This window comes from Gobius niger, assembly GCF_951799975.1.
Source record: "Gobius niger genome assembly, chromosome: 2".
Classification (NCBI taxonomy): Eukaryota; Metazoa; Chordata; class Actinopteri; order Gobiiformes; family Gobiidae; genus Gobius; species Gobius niger.
The window spans coordinates 27,459,772-27,484,816 of NC_136853.1; the positions used below are offsets into that span (position 1 = coordinate 27,459,772).

The 25,045-nt window shown below is 41.8% G+C and overlaps 1 protein-coding gene across 2 annotated transcripts in view; it reads left to right on the plus strand.

Annotated features, from left to right (window-relative positions):
- Window positions 1-25,045, plus strand: part of slc12a2 (solute carrier family 12 member 2) — a 34,724-nt gene that overhangs the window by 6,527 nt on the left and 3,152 nt on the right. The window contains exons 2-26 of one of the 2 annotated variants that reach the window (XM_079551357.1): window positions 9,304-9,423; window positions 9,929-10,004; window positions 10,571-10,666; window positions 10,840-10,979; window positions 11,054-11,164; window positions 11,239-11,347; window positions 11,417-11,541; window positions 11,690-11,774; window positions 11,846-12,003; window positions 12,075-12,182; window positions 12,261-12,384; window positions 12,474-12,575; window positions 13,366-13,521; window positions 14,233-14,332; window positions 14,892-15,003; window positions 16,030-16,170; window positions 16,290-16,396; window positions 17,028-17,107; window positions 17,645-17,788; window positions 19,273-19,320; window positions 21,185-21,307; window positions 22,690-22,801; window positions 23,485-23,571; window positions 24,316-24,451; window positions 24,579-24,646. In XM_079551357.1, coding sequence (XP_079407483.1) covers window positions 9,304-9,423; window positions 9,929-10,004; window positions 10,571-10,666; window positions 10,840-10,979; window positions 11,054-11,164; window positions 11,239-11,347; window positions 11,417-11,541; window positions 11,690-11,774; window positions 11,846-12,003; window positions 12,075-12,182; window positions 12,261-12,384; window positions 12,474-12,575; window positions 13,366-13,521; window positions 14,233-14,332; window positions 14,892-15,003; window positions 16,030-16,170; window positions 16,290-16,396; window positions 17,028-17,107; window positions 17,645-17,788; window positions 19,273-19,320; window positions 21,185-21,307; window positions 22,690-22,801; window positions 23,485-23,571; window positions 24,316-24,451; window positions 24,579-24,646 — 2,768 coding nt within the window. The remainder of the gene's footprint in view (window positions 1-9,303; window positions 9,424-9,928; window positions 10,005-10,570; window positions 10,667-10,839; window positions 10,980-11,053; window positions 11,165-11,238; window positions 11,348-11,416; window positions 11,542-11,689; window positions 11,775-11,845; window positions 12,004-12,074; window positions 12,183-12,260; window positions 12,385-12,473; window positions 12,576-13,365; window positions 13,522-14,232; window positions 14,333-14,891; window positions 15,004-16,029; window positions 16,171-16,289; window positions 16,397-17,027; window positions 17,108-17,644; window positions 17,789-19,272; window positions 19,321-21,184; window positions 21,308-22,689; window positions 22,802-23,484; window positions 23,572-24,315; window positions 24,452-24,578; window positions 24,647-25,045) is intronic. The other variant, XM_079551358.1, reaches the window with a different exon arrangement.

A 25,045-nucleotide genomic window follows, 5' to 3' on the forward strand; every position in this document is an offset into this window, starting at 1 on the left:
TGCCCTTGTCTTATCCAGCCTTGGGACTGGCACAATAACTACACTGGCTTCTTTGCCCTTATTATGTCCTTCAATTTAGTATAAATCTGTTGCTTGTTTTGAGTATTTACACTCTGGAGCACGTAATCATGTACTTGCAAAACATTTTGCTTGCGTCTGTGGAGGAGTTAGGGAGCTTTACAATGCTACCTCTGTGTTGGTTTCATTTTTTTCTACCGATTGCTCCCTCCCCCAGAGTTTCCACACCGCTCCCCCTGCATCTTTGTTTGCCACGCTAAGGTTGTGCTTTGAAACAGGAAGCAGCGGACTGATGGGAAATGCAGTCTTTTTGTCTGGCCTTGCAAATGTTCTCTCTCTCTCTCTCTCTGAGCTTTTGGTCTGCAGATGCCTGTGCCTTTAACATCCCTGTGCGTCACTTTAGTTTGGATGTCAGAAATAGCCACAGTCCTTCGAGTCCCCTGAGACCACTAGAAGTCATGACGCTGTAAAAGGAGGATTGTAGTTTTCCCCGCCTGTATTCGCAGTCATTAGTAAAGATCTACACGCACAGTGTCTCTTACTAGGAAGTATGGCGACACCAGTATTGCACAGGGCAATGGTGTACACATCTGCTTTCCGCACATTGTTGGAGGTTAAAACAGGAAACAAAGCTGTGAAATTCTTTGCTTAGGAAGTCGTATATTGTCATCAATGTTGTTTTAGTGATGCCAATATTCAGTCGTAGAACTGCAGTCGAAAGTATGTCGCATTTTGAATGGGCAAAATCGCAAACCATCACAAGAACCGCAGTTATTTAGGTAGTACAACGTCATGTGCTTCTTGATATATTTCAAGCTCACAGACCTTGTAGTTTACCTTAGGCCTAGATGTCTGATTCTTGAATTGGTTCTGCAGTTAATGTTTATTTCTCTCTTCTCTCTCAAAAACACGTCACACAATACTTATCAGAGGGTTTCTTATAAATTAATGTGTGATACTAATGAAATGGGCTCCTCTTATATGTGTTTTTTGTTTTGTCCTTCATTGCATTTGGTCAGAGAAATGTGTGTTGAAATCCAGGGGTCCTTGTTTCTGTGTGGTCTTCATAATGCTATTGTAGGCCCCAGCCCTGACATCTGAGAACTCCGGGACACGTGAGCATGCCACCAGTTGTTTTTAGAGATTCTGAAACTGTAGCATCAGAGACTGACCAGTGGTTTTACTGTAGCCTGACTAAGATACAGGTTCTAGAGCAGTTTAAGCGCTGCATATTGAAGTGTACTCCTCATGCAGGGCCACAGATCTGTGGTCACTGATGAAATCAAACATTCTGGGTGCATTTAAGAGAGGTTTACACCGTCCCCCTTTTATTTAGCCTTAGAACCTTCATGCCAGTAAATGCAAGTAAACATCAAAGACGCTTTGCCACAGACTACATCTGTCAACCATGTGGATGATTAAACCTTCAGTAAAAAGTGCCACTTCTGTCAATTCAAACAAGAAGCCTGAGGGCCACCAAAATTACATTTGGGCACAGCTGAGGCATCATCTGTACTCTGCTGAGGATGCTCCCAGGATACATTTATTACACACAAATGTCCAGGAAATACAGATTGGAGTAAAAGAAGAAAAAGTACCACTTTAAACAGGATCACTCAAAGCTGAAGCAAAATTCTTCTCAAAAGAACAGGCCACTGTTTTTCACATACTGAGATATGTTCTTACCTGAGCTTAGACGAGTTGATGTGTACCTGTCTGGTCTTTGTGCGTGCGCTCAGTCACGCAAAAAGACCAAAGATGTTGTTAGCTTTAGTTTAGCCTCTCCTCCTCCTCAGTTAGACGCGATCAAGCTCTTCCATTACGTGTGTAGTTACACAATCCAAGTATTATTACACCTTAGGAGCACTTTGACGTCCACGCAGTAATATCTTCACTTGTTTGATTTTGTGTAACTATACTTGGAACTTTTCACGTAACTGTATTTAAAAAGGGGAAACGTGGAAGAGCTTGGTGGCTTTTAACTTCACCCCCGTTTGGCCCCATAGAGGTGAGGAGGAGGGGCTAAATGCTAACAACATCTTTGGTTGTTTTGCGTGACTGAGACTGACAGGTACGCATCAACTCGTCTAAGCTCAGGTAAGAACATATCTCAGTATGGTATGTTCCTTTTTAACTTAAGATATGTTTTTGATTAGGGAGCGTTATAACATGTAAATATGACGTGTCCCCTTTAGGTAATTATAATCTCTGGCGTTGTCTCAGATAAAAATGTTTTGTTCCTTTTCCCGCTCCTATTTCAACATGCTTTGGGACATCGATAGCCTCTAGGGAATCTTAAGCATTAATCTGGCCCGTTTTGAGGTATTCATGATATTTCTTTTGACGTTTTGGAGTAAAATTGTTGCACAAATAGTTTTAGGAAATGAAAGCCTTAACTGTAAAGTGCACTGCGGCCTTTGATTTGTACCAAATGTGAGACGGAGCACAGTAAATCTCACAAGTATGCGACCTCCCCCCGGCATAACTCCTCCTGTTTTCTATATGAACCGAGCTCTTTCCCAGCTAAGAAGCTAAACAGTCATGACCTTCATAATCAGGTTTCCGGTGGCCCTCAGTGCAGTCCTCTCCTCTCTCAGATGGGTGCGGGGTCGGGCGCACTGCACAGCTCAGCACTTCAGAGCACACATTGCTCTCCATTTGGGGCTCAGTCACGGTATGAGGGAGTAATGTTGACATCACAGACTCACATGACACCACTGCCCTCCAGTGCAAGTGTCACGGACAAAACTTGGAAGATCAACAAGCAGTACGTGTCAAATCCTACTGTAGTGTTACTATGTGGGACCAGGGATTTGTCATGTTCACGTTTTAAAGAACAGAACAGGTTGAAATACCAAAGCACAACATTGGTATTGATATTCTATGCATGGGTTCAATGTTATACTCAGACTTTTAAGCTTTTGAAGTAATGTTCCTACATCTAAACACCTGCTGTTTTTAGTCTTACTTAAACAGCTTCACCAATTGATTCTTTGTGCCCTGGACTCCAGAGCTGAATTCATGGAAAAGATGGATAAAAGTCTGATGACACTTGAAACATCCCTGCTGAGACGCCCAACAGTATCACCTGATTTGAGCCTTTTAGGGCACACAGAGTTGTGTCAAATAAACTGGGGGTGAAATGTTTTCCATGATGAATGTGAGCTTATTGACTCCTCTGCGCACGCATCGGAAAAGACTGAAGAAACTCCGTCCAGTGTAAAATCCACCCCAAAGTACGAATGCAATGTGCAGAGAGCCAATCTTACCCATTTGTGCGTGATCATTGCGTAATGCCTCCAAGGGAAGAGTCCCAAAAGAACCACAGCTGCGTTTGTTATGTCACGGTTTGTTTAGAGAGAGAATATCTTTTGAAAACATTCACACCAATTTGCTTCCTTTAATGTTGCTAAGAAGTATAGTCTATTGCCTATTTATTATTTTGAAATCATTCTTTTTTTAGGCCTATTATTTTTTACACAAGGGTGGAAGCTTAAAGATCACACAGGCTGATGATCATGGCCACAGGAAATCATAACAACTGTAACAATGTTAGTACAAACTGAACTTGTAAAGCTTTATTGCAGTCGGACACTGTGCCCAGTGTAGTTTACTTTGCAGAGGGAAGCATTTTTGATCCTCCTGATGCCAGTTTCTCAGATGTCTTTTGTTGCGGGACTATCAGAACTGATCAGATGTCGCAGCTCTGTCCTCTCAGACTCTCTCCATTGTTCCCCAAAAGCCTCGTCACTAACATTATTATCCTTTCAGTGTTTGGACGCTTCTGCATTGGAGTCACTGCTCCCTGGTGAGGCCACACGCTGCAGAGAATCCTGTTTTTCTTTGTGTCAAATTACCTTTTAGGCATCAAAGGTGAAGAAAGAGGTCTTTGCAAACTGTAGGGCGCTTTGTTTGTCTATAAAACCCTATAAAACCAAAGTCTGAAGCTTTGACGAGCTGTGATTCGAGCACAATTGTAGGAAGTTGACCAACATTTATTTTCACTTAACAAATGTGGTTCTGTCTGAGCTTGGCTTTTTATGGTCATTTTGACATCACGTGCATACCCTCTAATATCCTCAGGGCCAAATTCAATTGAGCTTGATTCTTGTACAGGCTTTTGATTTGTTTATTGTGAAGTAAAGTCACTTCTTCTTTCTTCTTTCGTCTGATGTCCATGGCTGCGCTCAGAGAAAGTCCTTTTTGTCGTCATGGAACTGGCTGCTTGGGATCAGAGTGACCACTGAACATGTAAACAGCAGTGCGTCCACTGAACATGTAAACAGGAACATGTGGTCCACTTACTGAACTCCACAAACAAACCATTGTCCCAGATCAACGCAGGACATTTGCACCAGAGCTTACCAGCAAATCAAGCAGCGTGTTTCCTGTTCAGGGCATGATCCACAACGTGCAATTACATTTAATGAATCCAAATGTCATTGACTAATAAATCCTGTTACTGTGTTAGAAAATAGTTTAGCTCAAGCAGAGCTGGCTATTTATTATCTACGTAATGTCAGAAATCAAGCCCCATCAGATGAAGTTGAGTGAGGTAAAGGCTGCTCCGTTCATGGTGTCGATGTAAAACGATGGAAAATGGCTACTTTGCTAAATCTAGTACAAATCATCTCTTCTTTTGTAAAGACTAATGATTTTGTACATCGTCCCTGTTTCACTAAACTAAACTCGGGTAATGTTGTCATCTGCAGATTTCCTGTTCCGTTGTCATTAAAGGGGCTAGATGCAAGTTCGTCATTTTATACTCACTACTGCCACCTCAGGTCTTATGTGTAACTGCAGCTTCTATATAAAGCTCGTGCATGACGGCATTTCAGACCCGAATGTGACAGTGCAGGATTTTAGAGGCAGTTGTTGTGAACAGGTTTGAGCTCATTCTACACATTAGGACATGGCTGGAACATGTAGGGGGAGGAAAATACATAATTTTAACATTTTTAAACCCTGTATACTATAGTCCCTTTAATGACGTTTGTGCCACATCTGATGGTTTGCTTTTATTTATCCGGGATTCCATTCCAGGATTATTATCAGACGCTGATTACCTGGTGGAGAGTCGTGGTACAGTTTGCGCTGGCGTGCTCAGCTCTCGATGCTCTGCCATTGTTGTGTAAAGTCAGCTTTTATGTTGCTTCAGCCATGTAGATAATGTTAACTCGTCCTGTGTCGGCACCAGCGACACATGCTCTTCTTGAGTTGAGTTCAGCTCCGCCTTGTACCTGGATTTCCGCGAGCGTTCTGCATCTCACAGCATCATGTCAAATAAAACCCCCACTTTGAACTTTTAAGACTACACAGTAAAGCAGGGATATTAAAAAGATGTATTGACATTACTTTTAGTTACTTTTCTGATGAATTTGAGTGCACATAATTCATCAGTGATTGATTATCGAAACATTTCACTCTCTCGGCTGGACGTTTTCTTCACTACTGAGCAGCACAAAAGATTATTTACCTCTAATAAATAATCATCTTAACAGTTTTATGATTAATGCCTTCAGTTGCGAGAGATTCAGAGAAAAATATATGTATTTTTCCCAAACCAGTCGCTCGGCATTCCTCAGCTGGAGGTGATAAATCACAAGTGTGAAAAATTAGCATGTGTTTGTGAACCAATGCTAATTTGGTGCCGGGTACAATTCAGTGATCACAGTTTTGAGAACTTCAAAAGTGCCTGGCGTCACCTTCAGTCTCCCCAACACCCCCATTAACACATCTGTCTGAATGTAATGAAATGGCAGACCAGAGGTGTAGACGTCCTGCAGCGTGCCCGTCTTCACAGAAACCTGTCCCATACGGTGACCCTGAAAAGGCCTACTGTCACTTGTTGTTGTTGTTGTGGCAGTGCCATGTGACCGCTCGTTTCAGGAGGCCATTAGCAGCTTGTGCGTCATTTCCCCGAGCTGGACCATATCATGCCTTCTTTCTTACAGCACCTCTGGCCAAGTCTCCTCAGGCGCTGCTCTCAGTGAACAGTAGACGCCGCAAACGGTAAAAGAAAGGAGAGGACGACTTGTAGTGGCTGATGGCGGTTATTTACATTATCTCAGAAGATTCAGGTCACAACATTTAGCCCTTTAACTCCCACCTGAACTCAGCGCTTTTTCTCCAGTTTGGCTTTACCCGAGGAAAAGCTGCTTGAGCAAAGAGTCAAAATAGTGCCGAAAATGCGGATAAAAATGCAACGATGGAGCGACTAAAGAGTGACTAAAAAGCGAAGTAAAAGTGACAAAAACATGACTAAAAAGCAATGAAAATATTACTAAAACGAATATAAAAACGGCAACCAGAAAGTCAAAAATGTGAGGATAAGGCAACAACAACGTGAGGAAAAAGATCCATTTAGATGAGTTTTGTGTGTATTAGCTTTTAAATGAGTCTCTCTCTGGCCTATTGGGCAGGCTGTGATAAGAGATTTAGATTTGGATAAAGGAGAAAATGTTCTTGGTTAAGAGGTTAAACACAATCGTTATAGATGATCAAAGCCTTTGTAATTTAGTGTTCACGTTCCCGCTATAGCCCCAGTTGACTGGACGTGCTGTATTTATTATTTGGAAAGGATGTTGACTTTTGAACCTGGTTTTCCCAGTGTCATGTGACGTGTGCGTATAGCATTTGTTCTTTTTTTTTTTTTTTTCTTCATGACGCACAGGGAGCACATGCTTTACCTGTTTATGTTCTCACTGAAATTACATCCTGAAGACCCCGACAGAGTCTCCCATGTACTGTATCTCAACATCTGGTTTTGGTTAGTCACATCAACAACAGACGTCACGCTCTTCACTATTTTATGGAAATATGTGGACTTGCAATCAAGATGCAGTTCACATTTTACATTGCTAATGGCTCCATCGACAGGAGGTTGAGACTTAAACTGCAAAGAACACGTTTAAAAGTAGGGAGAGCGGATTAATTGTGTATGGATTTTTTTAAACTTCATTACTTTTAAAGGAACAGGCCACCGTTTTTCCATGCTGAGATATGTTCTTACCTGAGCTTAGACGAGTGGATGCGTACCTGTCTGGCCTTTACGTGAGCGCTCAGTCGCTCAAAAGGACCAAAGATGTTGTTAGCATTTAGCCTCTCCTCCTCGCCTCTATGGGGCCAAACAGGGGTGAAGTTAGAAGCGACCAAGCTCTTCCACGTTTCCTCTATTTAAATACGACCCAAGTCTAGTTACATAAAATTAAGCATGTTGATTTTCTAAGCGGATAAAAAGAGGTAGTATATACTTTTATATACTTTTGTCACTTTTTTTTCCAAGAAGCTTTTAGATTCAGGTGGGGGTTAAGAGGTTAATTTTGTGTGACTATGCTTGGATCGTGTAAACACTCACGTAGCCGTATTTAAATAGGTGAAAGGTGGAAGAGCTTGGTCGCCTCTAACTTCACCCCCATTTGGCCCCATAGAGGAGAGGAGGAGAGGCTAAATGCTAACAACATCTTTGATCCTTTTGTGTGACTGAGCGCACATGCAAAGACCAGACAGTTACGCATCAACTCGTCTAAGCTCAGGCGAGAACATATCTCAGTGTGGAAAAACAGTGGCCTGATCCTTTAACCTCGCGGCCCTAGAATAACCACATTAAGCTAAATAATGAAAACTGCTGATCCATATAACAATAACAAGGCCCTACCACTTCACAGAAAATGCCTGGTGTTTATATAATCAGGACAGATGAGTAACCTGGGTCCCTACAGACAAGCTTCTAGAGGACACACATGGCTCAGGTAAAGCAGTGCCCCCCTACATGCCCAGCCTTGGCATTCATAGATAATTTAGGACGGCTATTTAAATGTCACTGTAACAGGGTCTATCTGTTGAGAGAGATTTATACACATCTGGGTCATGTTTCCTATTCTCCTCGGATTACTCTGAAACCTGGCAACCTAAGCATATTTTTTTTCATCTTTATTGACGTATCCTATTGTGTGCTAGAGCAGTGTGCCACAAAGGTTGGCCGGGCTTGGATTAATCTCCCCCAATGCTGTTTTACTGTCCAGTGTCATGTTAGCCTTTTCTCATTAATGAAGAGGAAGCCCGGGGCCCGACATGCCGTGGGTCTGATCAATGGCATCGAGACCACGACCGTTCGTTTGTGTCCCACTCTGGTTTCCGCTTTGGTAAATGCTCCCACTCTATATAGTCTATAGTCTAGAGGTCATTCATGCCAAATAAATGCATGCCGATGGTCATTGGACAGGCCAAGTGTCTGTCAGTGTCTCGTTTATTAAGTGCAGTGAGTCTCTGAAACGGCGCTGCTTGGGGAAAAAAAAATTCTCAGCAAAATGTGATACACTTGGTCAGATGAAGTGCCCTTGATATGCCTTATCAGCGTTCTAAAATTATACCAGGCCCAGGATATTGTTTGTTTCTCGAGGCTACAGACGTGTAAGACGTGCGTGTGTTCGTAAGGTGGAAATTTTAGTGGAAAATTAAACAAAAAGAGTCCTCAGCAGCATTTATTATATTTCAGTTTAATGACAGTCCTCAGTCCTCTCCAGATACTTGTGGGCCTCTTCCCCGATCTCCAAGTTAAACTGTTACGGACTGAGTCGACTCTCATGCACAATCCGGACTGGAGACAATGAGCATTCTGGCCACACAATTGCTATCTGGAGGAGTCTGTGCATTTGTAGGGTCATGGTCTTGCCGCATGATGGGAATGACCAACTCTGACTCTAAAACATGACTAAAGCTGGCCGTAATTGGACGACAAAGAGCAAGATCTCTCCTCACGTATAACTGCACACAGTCGGGTCCGCCACATCAACTGAATCTGCTCATCAAATCCTTCAACAGCAGTTTTGCAGAAGTTTTTTTGAGCAGTATTTGTGGCGTCTAAATTGAAAATTAACGCTGTTGTTTGATTGGTTGGGGCAACAAATTACCGGTTCCTGTTCTTACATTTCCCTCTAAACATTGTAACGTTGCACGATCATCATAAATCTTCATTAAGTGTCTTTTTGTTGGCTTTGTCTAGTAAATGTGCTTTTCAGAGCTGTGGCTTCGTGGCACATAACCTGTGTCCCTCCAGGCTTTTGAACAATGCTTAACATTGTTCGTATCGTTGGCGAGGCCACCACCGTCATGACATTGTCTGTTCGAGGGGAGAGGCTTCCTGTGTTTAAAATGACAGGACATACATCCTGAACACTCATAGAATAGTCTCTGTTTAATGGCCTGAATGAGTATCTTAAGAAACTGATTACAGTTAAATTCATATTCATTGTGTACTAATAAACTGTTGTTATTTGATTCTAGGAACCATTTGAGGATGGGTTCGCCAACGGAGATGAGCTCACTCCAGCTGAAGAGGCTGCTGCGAAAGAGGCCGCAGAGGCCAAAGGAGCGGTCAAGTTCGGCTGGATAAAGGGCGTCTTGGTGAGACAAAGCTGGCTTTAAAATTCTTCGAAAAAACTTTTTTATGCCAAACACAGAAGAGAACTTTAATGTTTGAATGAAACACTGTAAAGACATGTTTATTGTGTAACGGCACGTTCAGTAAAGTGAGCGAATCCTCCATGAGATGAAAAGTGTGGGACTGTTGACTTTAGCTGCAGAAGTGTGGATTACACCGGGTTGTGGATTTTGGACCATAAGTGGGAATCACAGGAGGCTGAGATAGAGGTGGCTTGTAGAACCACAAGAAAAAATCCCGCAAGCATCTCAGATGTGAGTCACTCTTGTGAATGTAGTCACCTCGTCTGGAATGTTTCATCCAACTTTATTTGACATTGAAAGTCCTCTCTTCCTCTCAAGATCAATTGCACTACTTTGTTTTAATAGAACCGGTGTGTTTAGTTTCCTTGCTGTTATGTAATAGACAGGGACTGATGTTGTAAAAAGAAGTTTAGTCTAAGCATCATGAATGATCTCTGCCTTTTAGGTACGCTGTATGCTGAACATCTGGGGTGTGATGCTCTTCATCCGAATGTCTTGGATTGTGGGCCAAGCTGGCATCGGTGAGTCCTGAGCGCCCGGCAGAGAGACGTGTAGTTTGGAACACTATCCGGACACTGCCCATTGCTGTGGCCCATAGATTTATTAAATAGATTTGTATCTCTTCATAATATGTGTCTCTGTTTTAAAGCTTTGTTCCCCTTGAGTCCGTCTGTCTCTGTCATCGCGCCGCGTCCGTGTGGGATGTGTCGTGAAGAGATTGTATTGAAACGCTTAGCAATCGTGCTCCGTGTTTCCCACATTCAATACTTCATACATAATTCATGTTTGTTAACATTTGTATTTCCTGTTGAAACATTTCCACAATAACAATAAGTTATTCCAATGGCAAAACTAATATCAGTTCTTCTCGTCCCTGTGCCACCGATTAGTCTTAATTGACACACAACTCTCTACCGTCTCACTCTGGCATTTGATGAAAGTGCTCCACTTAGATGTGAAATATCAGTACAAAGTGGTACATGTGGCAGAGTGCAGCCGTCTCTGACTGCATCGTTACATTTGACAAACCAAGGACAGAGGTAAACGTTCTGAAATGGTATTTTTCTGTTTGTCTTGTTGTTGGCAGCCCTTTCCTGTCTGATTGTTTGCATGGCCACAGTAGTGACAACCATCACTGGCCTGTCCACGTCTGCCATTGCCACCAATGGGTTTGTACGAGGAGGTAAATATTCTTATTGTTCTTCTAATACTGCTCATTTTTCTGAATACACGTGTTTGGATCCCAGACGCAGCTTTTGCGTCTACTCAAGGAAACTAAAGAAGTGATTCTATCCCAAAGCAGTGTCAGCCCAAGTGTCCAAGCTGTTAACAGTGTGTTGCACTGTCTTCCTTCAGGTGGAGCGTATTATCTAATATCGAGAAGTCTGGGCCCGGAGTTTGGTGGCTCTATAGGTCTGATCTTTGCCTTTGCCAATGCAGTGGCTGTCGCCATGTATGTTGTGGGCTTTGCTGAGACCGTTGTAGAGCTGCTTGCTGTAAGTGTTTGATCTGTGACCTACTTTGCTGTTGTCAATAATTGGAATAAACGGATCTTTCTTTGCTCTTACAGAGTACAGATGCTATCATGACCGATGAAATCAATGATGTTCGAATAATAGGCACCATCACAGTCATCCTCTTGCTGGGCATCTCAGTGGCAGGAATGGAGTGGGAGGCCAAGGTTTGAACTCTCTAGAATCACCTGCACTTGGTCTGTATGTTTCATGCAGTGACAAACTGTTCTTTGTTTCTTAGGCCCAGATCTTTCTGCTTGTGGTTCTCATCACGGCAATCATAAATTATTTCATTGGGTCCTTCATTTCTGTCAAAGCAAAGGAAAGTTATGGTTTCTTTGGCTACGACGGTAAGACACATGAATGCATTTTCTGATCGAATGCCGCCCACAGAAGAATAATGCACGTTCTCTTTTCAGGCGCAATAATGTGGGAAAACATGGGCCCAGATTTTAGAGGGGAAACGTTCTTCTCTGTTTTTTCGATCTTCTTCCCTGCGGCCACTGGTATATTGGCAGGAGCAAACATTTCCGGGGATCTTGCGGTAAGTGATGTTTTTCTTTTCCTTGCTCAGACCATTGTAGTAATACTTTTTTTTTAATTTTTATCAAGGTCTGTTTATTTAACACATGATTAGATACAATGTTGTGGTAATACTTCGAGTCCACATATGACTTGTGTAATTGTTACAGGACCCACAGTTGGCCATTCCCAGAGGAACTCTTCTGGCCATTTTGATCACAGGAATTGTTTACTTGGGAGTTGCTGTCTCCACAGGTGTGTGTTTTGTTGGGAATTTCTTTACATCAGTTCATTCATAATAAGTGTGTGTAATGTAATCAACACAGGTTCCTGTATTGTAAGAGATGCAAGTGGAAGCATAAATGACACCGTCAGCTCCCACTTCATGTCAAACTGCACAGGCGCAGCCTGTAAATTTGACTTTGACTTCTCCACCTGCAAAAGCACTGATAGTTGTCGCTATGGTCTTCAGAATGATTTCCAGGTTTGAGTCTGGTTCATGCTGTTATTGTTCAGAATCATGTGCTTTTTTTTCACCTATTTCGTGGGTTGCAGGTCATGAGTTTGGTCTCTGGTTTTGGGCCCATCATTACTGCTGGCATCTTCTCAGCTACTCTTTCCTCTGCTCTGGCCTCTTTGGTCAGTGCTCCAAAAGTGTTCCAGGTAAGTAAAAAAAAACCTGAACAGTGAAAAATATGAAGTCATGGTAATGATTTCAGTGATATTTAATTTTCTGTGTAGGCTCTGTGTAAGGACAACATCTACCCCGGCCTGGGCATGTTCGCCAAAGGTTATGGCAAGAACAATGAGCCTCTTCGTGGTTATATCTTGACCTTCGGCATTGCTCTGGCTTTTATCCTCATTGGTAAGTGGTTAAGTTAAATACACTTCTTTGAATTATAGATTTCAGTTATATTAAAACAGTATTTGCTGTATTTTGTTAATCTCTTTCAGCCCAGCTGAACGTGATCGCTCCAATCATTTCCAACTTTTTCCTGGCATCCTATGCCTTGATCAACTTTTCTGTGTTTCATGCCTCACTGGCCAACTCCCCAGGTAAGATGAAGTAATCAAACTGATTTTAGTCTTCGTGTTGTCTTGAGTTTAATGAGTGTAAAATGTATGTGTGGGACGTACATTGGCTTTCCCTGAAGTAACTTTAAATCGAGCTGATGTTGAAACATGTATTTGCAACTGTGGAGGCTGTCACACTAAGTTCTGTGCTTTTTTCTCTTGATACCAAAGCTCTAGCAGAACTGCAGGTACAGATTTTCTATCTGCCGCTAATACTTCAGCAGGCCATAAAACTACATGGGCATAAATGGTACATGACTCATTTACAGGCGGAGGAGCATTATAGCCTCTGGCTAATGGCTTTTACAGCCTCTGGAACCAGTAAATATCAAGCCAGTTCTTTTTGCTGGCCCTCCTGGCTAATCAGCTTGTTCCTGCACTTATTAATGGCTCTTATTGAGCACAGCAGAGTAAATGTGCCCCTTATGTCCTGTAGGTTGTTTTAGGTCATTATAACCACAAAGAGAACTACTGTGTCCATAACTAAAACTAGCATAGTCTCTGTGGAACCAGCCCATACAGACTGTCTCTAATGTCTGGTATAACATTATGGTCTAACAGGCTTCTAACATCCATTTAACCCCAAACACAGAATTTAAACTAAACTGTAAACTTTATTCATGCAATTTAACACTATTGTTGACACAGGTATTGTTGATAAAAGTTAATTGAAATGGTTGTCAAATCAATATTGCCTCTCTCTCAACAGCTAACCATTATCATTAAACGGTTGCCTGGTTTCTATGTCTGTAATCTTTTACTGCAAACACAGGTTGGCGTCCAAGCTTCAAATACTACAACATGTGGGTGTCTCTGGCCGGAGCGGTCCTGTGCTGTGTGGTCATGTTCGTCATTAACTGGTGGGCTGCGCTGCTCACCAACGTCATTGTCCTGGGGCTTTACATCTACGTCAGTCACAAGAAGCCAGGTATTCAGTCAAAACCACACCTGTCCACCAGCAATATACTGTATCACACCCAAACACACAGAAACATCAAAAGGCCAGTTTGTAAAAGTGAGTTTTAAGCAGTGATTACGCTGTTGGTGAAATCCTGATCCCTCCAGCCGTTCTAGAGCTGAGGCGCCGCATCGGAAAGGCTCAATTGCCTTTGTCAGAGAGTCACAGCCATGGGACAGGTAATAGGGACCTGGCTGAGGATCTAAGACTACAGGGGCTCATAGGGAGTTAAAAGCCTGAAATCGGGGTGGTAATTTCAGTCTCAACGGATTAAATTGTGTTCACATAACACCATAACATTGTGAAGAACCTGTATTATATGTCTGAGGAGGAGAGCACATCAGAAAAATGGGGTACACAACTTGAAATTGCCCGTTTTTTAAAATAATAAATTACCTGGTTTATGACAAAGAAGCTGAAATGACTCGGCCATTACAATAATAACGCGTTCACAACATGCCATGCAGACGAATTTAGAGCGTTGTTGGGGGGAACAGGCCCGCGCTGCCCTGAATACACACCTGTATTCACTCTCAGTTTGACGCGCAGCTACACTCACACGCAGGGCCTTGTCACTGGCGCTAACACCACATGGGTCAGTCGGCCTTTGGTCTGACATAGAGACGTGTAAACAGTCTTCCTCACTTCACTGTGTTTGTGTCCGCATGCATTCCTCTCCAGATGTGAACTGGGGCTCGTCCACCCAAGCGCTGACTTACCACCAGGCCCTGACACACACGCTGCATCTGAGCGGAGTGGAAGACCACGTCAAGAACTTCAGGTACAAGCGGACGATTTACGGAGCGCGTGCTGTGGGTTCTGAGAGCGCACGGGCCTCGTTTACTTCTGTCTTATTATGTAACAGCCGACCTGTCCAATTTAGTTTTGAATATCAACATTTCCCCTGTTTGATTGAATGTTAAATGCTAAATGAAAGATTTTTGTGTCATTAAACGTTTGGTATTTAGGTATTAAAATGGCATTAAAAGCATTAAATTTGCTGCCACTTGTAGAAACCCTGTAACTACTCAGGGGAAAATAAATCTTGTCTTTGCATTAACTGGGCAGCTTTTAACATGTTCCTGAGCAGTAATGATGCTTATTTGGTTGATTCCCACGGACACAGCGCTGGCAGGAGATTAACTCTGGGTGTTTTTAAAATTACTTGAGTCTCCTCTACTGCCTGCGTTAAATCCCTCGGTGCTTAACATATTTGCTTTGATGTTCGCTACTCCGCTGCTGTATTTCTTTCCCTGTTCTGTGAAGTAACCAGAGGTCAGTATCAAGGTCAAAGTACGTTTAATATTAACTGTATGGATGTTTCTGTGTTATAATTGCAGGCCTCAGTGTTTGGTGATGACTGGTTACCCCAATTGTCGCCCAGCACTTCTCGACCTCGTCCACAGTTTTACCAAAAATGTTGGGCTGATGATCTGTGGACATGTCCGAATGGTGAGCCATCTTTCTGTTTGACTCTCATAACAATAAGAAATAAGTTCTGATGAGACATTAATAGAGATAAAAACAAATGCAAATGCATGTGGGTCTGGATGTCATCCATCAGAGTGGCACAACTGTACAGTATTGTGGCGCGGGTCGGCACTCGCTTGGCCGTAACTGTGTTAACGCGACCAAAACAAAAGCACATGTTCACCCCCACTCCTCCACAACCCCTCTCCATCTGCTGCGGAGTCTGGATGGAGGAGAAAGTGCTTGTCCACCCCATGTACTTTCCACTTAAATGCACTAAGATCTGAAAGTGCGCTCCCACAAAGCACAAAATGTTACGCTATAGTCTGCGTTTAGAAACACAAGATCGGGCCCTTATTGTTGCCATTTTCTCATGTCTGTTGCTGATACTTAAGTGATTAGTTGCGCCAAAGCTTTTACTGATGTTGCTGATTACAGTTATATCTGTCTTGTAACAAAATCATACACATAACATAATCCTCTTTCACGATTGTTTGTCTTTCTAAACTGCAGTAATCTTGTGTTTGTTGATACAGATAAAGTTTGTGCACCTCCTCCCTCAGTCACCTCAGCTTAACTCATATCTGCAAATCTGTGATGCATTAGTTCCACAACAGTATACACTGCTGAAAGCCTTTTACAAATCCCCCGCCCAGTTTCACTTCACAATGGAAAGCCCATTTGGGTCAGATGAATGCCCACTTTGCCCAGCGCCACAACTCTCTGGCTGTGTCGCTCCACAAGTGGCCTCTGGCCTGCTGTTCTGCTGCAGTGGCCTCAATTACGACACAGAGTGTCAAAAACTAAACGGAGTAAACACTTTAGGCGCTTATTGAAAACACCAACATATTTCCATTGAAAAACATGTTTGTTTTTGTACAAAGATTTAATCAAGATAGTATTTTCAAACACACACACAGGTTTATGCTTGCAGTGGGTGGTTTTATATTTTCAGTTTTGTGGTTTAAATGAGGCATGGGTTTAATCATCTGTGTTTGCTTTCTGCAGGGCTACAGACGGCCAAACTTCAAAGATATCGCCACAGAGCAGGCTCGGTACCAGCGCTGGCTGCTCAAAAACGAGACAAAGGGCTTCTACACATCAGTGTATGCTGAGGACATGAGGCAGGGTGCACAGTATCTACTGCAGGTGAGACATTTGTTTTTTTAAATACTCAAGATCATTTTAAGCATTTGGTGAGCCGTACATACGAGTATGTTTCAAATCACCTTGACTCGTGTTTTAAATCACCTTGTCCTCCATTGAAGGCCGCTGGGCTGGGTCGCCTTAAGCCTAACACTCTTGTGCTTGGCTTTAAAAATGACTGGCGAGACGGCGACATGATGAATGTGGAGACGTACATCAGTATGATCCAGTAAGTGACTCATAAATGTCCTCTTGGTGTGAGTCAGCTTTGAATAATTCTTCTGCAGTTTAGGAGAAATTGTAGGAAGTTGTGTTTGATGTATCACTCGATAGGATCCCATTGCATGATTGTATAATGCACTGTCTAAAACCACCTGTAATAAATGCATGATTCAAACACACTGTATTTTATGTACGGGGAAAAAGGTGTTGATATTATGACATGGCACAGTGTCTACAGTTCTGGTTATGTTTTTCATAGTTTCTAAGTGCTGTGCCTAAATAGAAATAAGGAATGTTCGGTGGGTTTGGCTTTTGGATACAGTGTTTATTGAACTCTAAATCGGTCAAGTGAGGCTGTGGGTCACTACCTGCGATTTAGCAGAATTAGTGCCCAGTGTGTAAGGATTATGGCATTAGTGCTGACGGTCAAACATGGCTCAAATCATTTCTGAAGCACGTAGCTATGCGCCCAGAGTTCAGAAACAAAAGCTCATAAAGCATATATGAAGTCACTTGTCATAGAATCTATATTCAGTAGAAATGTTGTGGTTAAGACTTGTCCTTGTGACCCCCCCCCCCCTCTACAGATCACAAGGCTTCATGTGGGGAACATTATACTGATGACTTTCTCTTCACAGTGACGCTTTTGACTTCCAGTATGGAGCTGTCATTTTGCGTCTTGAGGAAGGATTGGATATTTCCCATATTCAAGGACAAGGTATACAATTCTGTTATCAAAGTGCTCAGGGAGGGAGTATAACAAGATTTGCTTTGGTGTCTGGGGAACGAGTCAACTATCAAAGAAAGTAAAAGGCACTCCTCTTGTAAAAAAGACTTTATTTTTAAAACTTTTTATGCCTGGGGAAAAAAGCCCTGAAAACTACTGATCCTAGAGCATCATAGAAGCCTCTGTGATGGGAAGTAAAGGCGTCGTGCTAACCACCCATACAGCCATTGGTTCAAATACGCACTAATAAACAGTTTTTCTTTCACATAAAAGGTTAGTGCCTCTTTGACTTGTCAGTGACGCAGGGGCTAAATGTGACTAACACGGCGCCTTTACTTCCCAACCCAGAGGCTTCAATTACACTCCAGGACCTATTGTTTTCAGGGTTTTTTGTAGGTTTTCACTGCTAATGGAACCGTCTCTATGGTTACGCATACTTTCCCTCCAGAAATTATATTATAGTATTCATGAATAAAATTAATCAGAACAGTTATGTTTATGCTTCTGTTCTTGGTTTCCTCCATCCAGATGAGCTCCTTTCCTCCCAGGACAAGTCCTCAGGGACAAAAGATGTCATTGTATCCATAGACACCAGCAAAGACTCAGACGCTGATTCATCAAAGCCATCCTCCAAGGCGACCAGCCTCCAGAACAGCCCGGCCATCCCCAAAGGTCAGCCTTGACGATGCTCTTCTTGCTTTATTGTAAAATGTTGTGCAAATATTTTCACATACATTTCTTCACTGTTGATCAGAGGTTTTACTTTGATGTATTAAAAAGGATGAGGATACTTGAGTCACTAGGACTCAGCTGGCTGCCAAAATTATGTTTCAACTCAAAGAAATTTTCTTTTACCTGAATGAGTGCAGATTAACATTACATTAAGAGAAAATGAATCTGTAAATGTACAGGGTTCATACAGTCAACAAAAACCTGAATTGGGATGACATGAATGACAAAAGGAGTAAATTGAAATGAATCGGGGACCACTCCATACCTTTTCATTCAAGCCTTGGATCCAAGGGTATCAAAGCTCATGGGGTTTGGCAGCACAGATAATGCTGGGAGATTATGGAGAAAAAGCTGGTCTGGCTTCAAAAAGACGAGCCCGAAGGATGCTGGCGGAGCAGCCAGTGTTTGAATCTACCTGCAATATGTGTTCAGTGCAAGGAGCAGAGATGGACTTTTCCTCTGAGAAACGAAGAGCGGGGACATTGTGAACACTGGCTGTTTTTTTTAACAACCCAAGGAGACGACGACAAACTGGACCCGTGGGAGCCAGCATTTGAGCCGTCGACCTTCTGGTTCTAAGTCGACCCGCTCTATAACCTCTGAGCCTCTGTTGCCTTTCCCTTGTTCAACTGATCCATCGGTGACTTTCCTCATAAGGCGCACATTCGAGCGCACACTGCCCTGCGAGAGGAAGTGGCCTCAGTGACCCTTGACTCGTGTAATCCCACTGGGCCCAGTTTGTTTACGCACAGATGTCCTGGGCCACACTGTGTCCCGTTTGTGAACGTGTCTGTATCTGATGCTGCAAACGAAAGGGAACAGTTCCGGCCCCTCGACCTGACGCCCATCGATCATTTTTATACTGGAAACCGACGGAAATGATTTACCCTTTTGCCATAAACGTTCTACACCACGTCCAGCTGTTGCATGTCTGATATAGTTTAGTCCTTATTAAGAATATACATGATATCTAAATCCTTTAAATTACGCCTCACTCACCTCCAGAGCCTTTCATAACCAATACCTTGTCTCACTGGGGATTATTTCCAGTTTGAGTCATCTTTTAATCCAAGCATCTCAGTGAATTCATGCGCATTAATACTCTCTCGCAGCTTTTATCGACTGGCCAATTCACTCCCTTTAATTTGACCAGACACTGCGAGTTCTGGCTCTGAGCTGTGGGTTCATTGTTCAAAACCCAGAAATTGTGGAGAAACGCAAAACCCAAACGGCTACGCCTCCTATGGAAAGTGCTGCCAATGGAAAGTGGTCGTAGTTTTGCCAGTTATGTCCGAGTTCACAATTACAATCTGTTAAAGGCCTTTTCTTTAAAGTTTTACACACATAGTTCCAGCATGACTTCAGTTTTCCACGTTGAGCAGATCATCTCATTTTTTTTTGTTTGCATTTCTGACATTTTCCAGATGACGAAGAAGATGGCAAAGCACCCACTCAGCCACTGTTGAAAAAAGGCAGGACATGCGTTTTATTTATTTTTCTTGAAACCTTTTCTTGTTTTACAATTTCCTGCTTTCACATTTTGTTTTGTTTTTTCTGTTAGTTCCCTTATTTCCTTCTCAGTAATAAACCGTATTTCAAATTCCTCTAAATTTAAGACTCTTTCCGCTCTTTCTTTTCTGGCTTTGTGTCTTTCTGACTGACTCGCTGATAAATACTAACAGTCGGTGTTTCCTTTTCTGACCCCAGTGTGTTGCTTAGACTTGACTCTCTAGTTATTAGTGTGTGCCGGCTCTGCAGTTGCTTCCAAACTGTCGTAAGTCCTTGGTCAGAGTGCTGCTTGTTACTGACAGTTTGTAAAGCACTCTTTTTCCAGGAAGAGTCCTTCGCTGCAGGTTACGTGTTTATGCCTCCTGCTCCTAGCTCATTACTCGCTTGCTGTAGGATTTACTTTTCATTGTTTTTTTATCAAGTATAAATCACCAAGGGAACGATAATTGCATTCCCTTCTGTTCTCTCAGCACATGGTTGCAAATATACTTTTGTCCTCTTGACACGTCTAGTGTGGTTTGTAACTATATAGACCCTTTCGCTGCTGACATCATCAGTGACATCAGCTGGAGGCAGGAAGTGATCAAGAGAAATAAGATTAAACTAAAACTAGCGATTATAAGTGTAAAACTACGACTAAAAAATGTTGTGGCTGAAGGTGCAAGAACAAGAGGAATGACATTTGAGACGATAGATGCAGATGGCATCGTGTCATAGAAGGGGGCGTGGCTTCGCTGAGGGGGGAAATAGAATCTTTAGAAAAACACAATTTTCCCTCTTTTTAGCCATTTTCTGGTGGAATATAAAATTATTTATCAAACATAAATAAACTCAAACTCATGGATATTTTCTCACAGCAGATTGTTCAGTAGTAGTGGAAAAACGGCAGTTGTAGCTAGCGCTAGCTAACGTTAGCTGATGCTAACATGAAGCATCAAGTTAGCATTCTCCGTTAAATGTATTTATGGGCTGTCGAACCACTTTTCTCCTCTCCATGTCTTTGTGTCTTTATTTAGTAGAAAACTATTTTCATATTTCAGCATTTGTTAAAGTAGTTTTTGAATAAAGTTTAGAAAGAAAGAAAGTCTAGATTTTTCTCCAAATTGTTTCCCCTCTTAAACAATTCCAGAGATGCTGTCTGTATCTGTAAAATAAGGTTTATCTGATATTTCCAACAACTGTTAGAAACAACTATAATACGTTTGTTAAGCGGTGACGTCACAGCTCTACCGGGTCCACAAATGTGCGAGAAACTACAAAAAACTCTTAATACCACAATCAATATTTCTGAAACTAAACAGAGAGTTACTGAACATGGTTATTTATCAGGCCCATTAGCCAAAAATGCTGAACCTACTGCTTTAAAAGTAATATTTACCAAAATCGGTACTTCCGGGATAGCCAAGAAAAATGCTAACAACGGAGCAGCTACGCTATTCCCAGAAGTAGTTTCTTTAATAAATATTACTTCTGTAGGTGCGGCATTTTTGGCTAATGAGTCTGAGAAATAAGTAGGTTCAGTAACTCTCTGTTGAGTTTCAGAAATATTGATGCTTGTTTTTAAGAGTATTGTTTTTTTCTCGCATATTAGCGGGTTTGCTAGGACCCGGAAGCGGAAGTCGTGGGGTCACACTTAACGTACGGAAATAGACAGGAATCTAGCTTCCCGCCTCCAGCCAAGCCCAGAATGTTCACAAACAATTAAAGGGTCTATAACAAAACAATGAAAATGTGTGTTTAGGAGCAGCTTGTTTTGTGAGATGTGTCGATCTCTTTTTTGCTGTAATGTTTTAAGCGCTGTATTAAATTTCTGTATCGTAAATGCAGACAAGAAGAGCCCGACGGTGCCGCTGAATGTGACTGATCAAAAGCTGCTGGAGGCCAGTCAGATGTTCCAGAAGAAACAGGGCAAAGGCACCGTGGACGTGTGGTGGCTGTTTGATGACGGAGGTGAGGCTCAACTTCATTACTGCCATTCAACAGCTCAGTCAGTGTCCAGGAGGCGTCTTTGTGCTTTATGTATATATGTACTAGAGCTGGGACGGTCCACTTGTGTCATGATTCGATACGTACGATACTCGAGGGCCGATCCGATGTGTAGTGCGATACAGTAATGCATGATAAGTACTATCTGTACCTTGAAATGTGTAAAAAGTCATGTCTCCAAAGTTTATAAACTAAATGACATTTATTGAAGTGCTGTGTAAATGTTGCTGAAAGACAAAGAAGTGCAGGATATAAATGTCTCCAAACACAAGAACTGAAAGCATTGCAATACTTAAGGAAGTTTCGACACTTGGTATTGCAGCACAAAGTATTGCGATCCGATCTGATATTTTATTTTGTCCCAGCCCTAATGTGTACAGTGTGTATTACCACAGTTGTGAAAGCTCATGGTTAATCATAAGGAAGCTGTAGTGCAGGGGTTGGCAATGTCAGGCCCTCCATCAGAAAAACTCCATAGAAACTTTAACATTTTTATAGTTAAAGCACCAGTGTGAGAGTGTGAGAAAAACATTCAATTACTGCAACATTTCCAAACAGAACACTCAATTAAGTCAAATATCATGTACAGCACTGGCATTGCAGAAAGTGATGCTTTACTCGGGGCTAAAATTGGCACTGTCGGCCTTTGGTCTTTTTATAATGAATCTACGTTATTATCTTTTGTGAACATTTAGAAGGGATTTGAGAAACTCTTGTTTTTTTCTTCTTTAATTTTGATGATAGTGAAACATTTTAAAATAGTCAAAGTATTTGAATTAAACACTGATGTTTAAACAAACATAGGATGGCAAAATATCATTGTTTTAGTACATGAAGAGAATTAGAAATAATTTAAAGAGACCCTTTCAATCTTATTTTTACAACCATTTCTGTAGATTCACCCATAAAAATAGATTGTTTCTTCTTCATATTCTCTATATTCTTCTTTTGCTCAGTGATTCATACAGTGTCATAACAGTGGAGCAGCAGTAAACCCAACGAGGAGTGAAAACGAGTGAAACATTTGTTCTGCTGCACTTAAACTTGCACGGCTAAATCAATGAACGGTTCGATATTTCCTGTGTGCCGTTACATCCCTACTGTTTAACCAACAAGCTGATAGTATTTATTTTTATTCATTTTTTTTTAATTGTTCGGAAAATCTCCTAATGTATCAACTTTTCTTTATTTTCAACACTATTTACATTGTGTGATTCTCATTGAAGACATTAAACTATGAATGACCACAGGAGAATCTTGTGATGCTTATTGTTTTTAATTATTTCGGCTAACTTTAATCGATGCTACTGTTTTACATTTTAAACAACTTTTTTGTTTCCTCTCAGGTCTGACGCTGCTGATTCCGTACCTGCTGACAAATAAGAAGAGATGGAAGGACTGTAAAATTCGTGTGTTTATTGGAGGAAAGATCAACCGCATTGATCATGACCGCAGAGCGTGAGTACTTTCTACCTCCGTCTGTTGGAGAAAGAGCAGCTAAAGAATGTAGTACTGTGAGGAATATATGGTAAACTATTTCAATGGACATCAATTGACTTTATGACACTTAAAACGAAAGGACTTAGTTTCACATTGTTTTGAAAAGCGTGCCTAATAAATCTGCGTGAGGCTAAACTGGTGAAACGGTTTGCACCTCTCACTTGTGCTGTGCGTGCACTTCCCCTTCTTTTGTGTCTCATTGTCCTCTACAGCTGCCTCCTACAACCTTTTGTTGGATAAAATTAGCCTGGTACGAGCAGTCTACATTTCCCCCCTTTAGGCTACAGCTCAGTTGTTTTGTTATTTAAGTGATAGGAACCTTTAATATTGGCGATGTGTAATTGAAGAACTCCCATGTTTTGTACTTTTGTCCTTGAGCAGTGGTTGTCTTCACATGAGTGATGCAGTAGCACAGATTTATTTATTTATGGGTTCCTTGAAGTGTAGCTACGGAAACGCGGCTCATATCCAAAGTGCCACTAGCCACAGCGCTGCGACTTAGCTGTCAATTTCCTCTACAAGCTTTAAAGCTGTTGCTCCTTCTTTGCCGTGACTCACAGCTCAGATCTCCGTCCACTGTAACCTGAACATGTCTCCACACTGGCCCTGCGTTTGTGTGACTCCTGCTTTTCTCTCAACAGAATGGCAACTTTGCTGAGCAAATTCAGGATAGACTTCTCGGACATCACGGTGCTGGGAGACGTCAATATCAAGCCCAAGAAAGAACAGTAAGTTTGTAATAGTGGAGGAAATAGTTTGCACAAATATTCTCCACATGTTACTTCTAAAGAAAATGGTAATAGCCACATATCATTCTAATGGTAGATCCATGTTTTTTTGTATTTATATAGAGGATTTCTTAATGATTGATGTAAATTAGCATATGACCTCATCTCCTGGGGTCTTCTGTTGGAACTTAATTCTAGCAAAAAAAACATTTATTGTTAAAGCAAGTGAAAATACAGTTTTTGAGGGGAATGACTCTTGGCCGTTTTACAATGAAGGAATCGTTTTGAGGATCTGTATACATATATTATAATTTCAAGTAAAAAAATAATCATCACATTCTTCTTCTCATATTGATCGATTTGGATTTTGGATTTGGACATTTTTGGAATTTTTCATAATAAAATAAACATTTTTCATTGTCTCCTCCAAACTCCAAAAAACAGATGCCGATTTAGTTTAATTGCCCTGCCCTGATTTTCTCTAGTTTAACCTAATATGCAGATACACCTGTCAAAGTGAAAAGAAGAGAAATCAAAGATAAGCCTCTGGCGCCCTCGTGTGGTCTGTCTGTGTAAAGCAGCTCCTCTGAGTCTGAATCAGCAGAAATCTGTAGATTGACCCCAAACGTGAGAGGGAAACCGCAATGACAATTAAGACATCTCTTCATTCGTCCAGAGTATTTTTGTCCTCGTTCGTTCTGACCTTTTTGTAAGGAGATCACAGGACACTGTGTTATTCTACAGCATTACGGCCTTTGAGGAGATGATTGAGCCGTATCGCCTGAAGGAGGATGACATGGAGCAGGACGCGGCGGAGAGGCTGAAGAACAGTGAGCCCTGGAGGATCACTGACAATGAGCTGGAGCTGTACCGTGCAAAGGTAAGCACAATGTGTACCCCACAGTTTTAGATAATATTATTTAATCACTAATTGTACATTTTCAGTGAAGAAAATCCATTTGATCTTTTAAAGGGATGTTTCTGAACCATGTTGTCCTTATTTTCAGACTAATCGCCAGCTCAGACTGAACGAGCTGTTGAAGGAACACTCAAGTACAGCCAACCTCATAGTCATGTAAGTCAACATAGATGAGAGTGACCAGGGTGCAGTGACTCACTTCCCGGGTACATCAGCACTGTCTTATTGCCTAATGCTGGATATTACTTTTACTGCGCCCTCCAGACTGATAACTGATGCGTCTAAACAAAGCTGACTGAGCCTGGTAAACCATAAGGCGGGGGTAGGTGGGCAAATTTGCTTGATAGAAGGCTGAGTGTCTTCATTATCAAAAGACTCAGGGCCCTTACAATTGTTGGCCGAAGTAAAGCATCACTTTCTACAAATGCAGTTCTACATTACACAGTGTATGGCCTAAATGGGTGTTCTGCAAAGAGATTTTAAAGGAATTGGTTTCATTTGTAGAGTACTTAAACAGATCTCTGATTTGTGTAATAATATTCCTCAAAATCGTCT